The following is a 2,645-nucleotide window of genomic DNA, read 5'->3' on the forward strand; positions in this document are numbered from 1 at the left end:
ATGATATAAATTGAAATGTGACCTTTCTGAGCTTAAACTCTCTGTGCCTTCTAATTTGTAAAATACATAATGATGGTGATGATGATGATGGTGGTGGTGATGATGATGATGATGATGGTTGCTTCATAAGGTAATTGTAATATTTAAATATGATAGTGTCAAAGACCCTGATTCAAGAAAGATGATCTATAAATGTTAACTCTGGTGACAGTGATAATGTTAAAAATAATGAAAAATTATTAAGTGCTCAATCCTTTTCTCAGTTCCATGTGTATTTTGTATTGTGGTACATTGTTAAGGGCTCCTAAACAGTTTGATCATATTTCCAAGGAATAAAGATTATCTTTTCTGCTCTTGTGATAACAGATGGACAACAGCAGCTGGACCAGCATGTCACACTTTGTTCTTTTGGGCATCTCTACTCACCCAGATGAGCAAATTCCTCTCTTCCTTCTCTTTCTACTCATGTATTTAATCAACATTTCTGGCAATTTTTTCATCCTTGTGCTTATCATCTCTTCTCCTCATCTCCACTCTCCCATGTACATCTTCCTCAGTAACCTGGCATTGGCAGACATCTGCTTCACATCCACCACAGTTCCCAAGATGCTACAAAACATCTTCTCCTCTACAAAGACCATCTCCTACATGGGCTGTTTAGCCCAAACTTATTTCTTCATTTGCTTTGCAGCCATGGAAAATTTCCTCCTAGCCGTGATGGCCTATGACAGGTACGTGGCCGTCTGTCACCCTCTCCGCTACCCAACAATACTGACTGGAACGCTGTGTGTGCAGATGGTGGCTCTATGCCATGTCCTCTCCCATCTTCATGCCTTGCTGCACACCTGCCTCATGGGCAGACTGGTCTTTTGTGCAGATAACAGGATCGCCCACTTCTTCTGCGACCTCTATCCTCTGATGAAGATCTCCTGCACCAGCACCCAGCTCAACACCTTGATGATTCATACAGAAGGCGTCATCATCATTGATGGAGCTCTGCTCTTCATCATCGCCTCCTATGCCTTCATCATCTCAGCAGTTCTCCAGGTTCCCTCTGCCAATGGGAAGTGGAAATCCTTTTCTACTTGTGGCTCACACCTCACTGTGGTGTCCATATTCTATGGCACCCTCACATGGGTCTATTTCCGGCCCCTTTCCAGCTACTCGGTAGCCAAAGGGCGCATTGTGACTGTCATGTACACAGTGGTGACTCCTATGTTGAACCCCTTCATCTACAGCCTGCGGAATGGGGACATCAAAGAAGCCTTCAGGAGATGGATGAGAAGGCTCTAACCCTTCTCTCTGGCTCAAACCTCAAACAACATTCCAAATATTAACTACTACACTAGGAAAATCATTTTGTCCTTGACAAATCTGCTTCCTTTAGAATAACCCAAAACGGCTGAGTCAGGAGGATTATAGGTTCAAAGCCTGCCTGGGCTAGAGAGTCCAAGACTATCTTGAGTGACTTAGTTAGACCCTGCAACAAAATAATTAAAAGGGAGGGCACTGGGTATGTAAGCCAGTAGGGCACTTGTTTAGAATGCACAGGATCTTAGCTTCAACCTCTAGCACTGAAAGAAATAATTTTAAAAATAAATGCTCTACATTGAATACATATTAAGGATTTTCTCATTAGGTATTGTACCTTAAGTAAGGTAATATCTTAAAAGGCCACATTGTGACAGTAAGATACTATTTTACTTAAGAGAGTATTTCTTAAGCACAAAGTACACAAACAAAGGGAACTGCTGTGTGCTTAATGTAAAACACCAGCACAGGGTTCACTGAAATTTAAGATGATCCATAGGCCCACAGTTAAACAAAGAGTAGTGATTCTCAGTGTTCATAGAAAGTGAGTCTGGGCGATTTGCAGAGGAAGTTTCTAAAAGGGTTCAGGTGTCAGATTCTAAAATAGCCAAGAACAGAAAGACCGTGTAATGCACACAGGCAAAGCCACAGCCTAGAATGAGACTTTAGCGACCATTGCTGTAATCTCCAAGCTGCTATGTGAGAAGACTTATACTCCACCAACACTTACAGCAGCAGTCACTGGGCACAACCCAGAAGACCTGGAAATTAGACACTGCCAGACCTGTTCGCATATGCCTTGCACCACTACGTCTAATTCAAAGTGTAATGGTACATTGTGATTGGCTAAGAACTAGTCATTTTCACATTTTCTAGCTGCCAGGGGTACCATGAGGGCAGTACTAGTGCTTGTATCTTTGAGGAGTTTCTGTGAGACGGATAAAATAGCTTAACTACTCTCTATTGAAGGATTATTAATATTTAATAATGAATTATTTTAGTAAAACCATCCATTACCCCTTAATCAGTTTTACATCCAAAGAACCATACAGAGAGGCTAGGATCTATTTTATTAGCCTATAGCACAATGCCGTGCAATAATTATTCCATCCTAAACCTCCAAGCTAGATAATTTCCTCCCATTCAGATTTCCCACACTATTCTTGCTTTTTAAATCATTTCTTAGGCTGGGTTCATTTCTCCCAATGTTTCCAGATCTTCTCTTCCTGGCTCCATCCTCTACTTCCTTCTCTCTCTCCCTCCTCCTTTTACTCACCAGGATGTCCCACCCTATTCTCTGTTATTGTTCAACATTGGCTAGTTGGTTTTTATTG

General features: G+C 41.6%; 1 protein-coding gene across 1 annotated transcript; it reads left to right on the plus strand.

Annotated features, from left to right (window-relative positions):
• Positions 1–366: 366 nt before the first annotated feature.
• Positions 367–1,293, plus strand: LOC311607302 (olfactory receptor 1Q1-like; the record flags this gene model as incomplete). The annotated part of the gene is made up of 1 exon (XM_084798969.1): positions 367–1,293. The coding sequence occupies one exon, from the start codon at positions 367–369 to the stop codon at positions 1,291–1,293; it is 927 nt and encodes a 308-aa protein (XP_084655095.1).
• Positions 1,294–2,645: the final 1,352 nt, after the last annotated feature.

The sequence above is a fragment of the Acomys minous genome (assembly GCF_964271855.1).
Source record: "Acomys minous genome assembly, chromosome: 10".
Lineage (NCBI taxonomy): Eukaryota > Metazoa > Chordata > Mammalia > Rodentia > Muridae > Acomys > Acomys minous.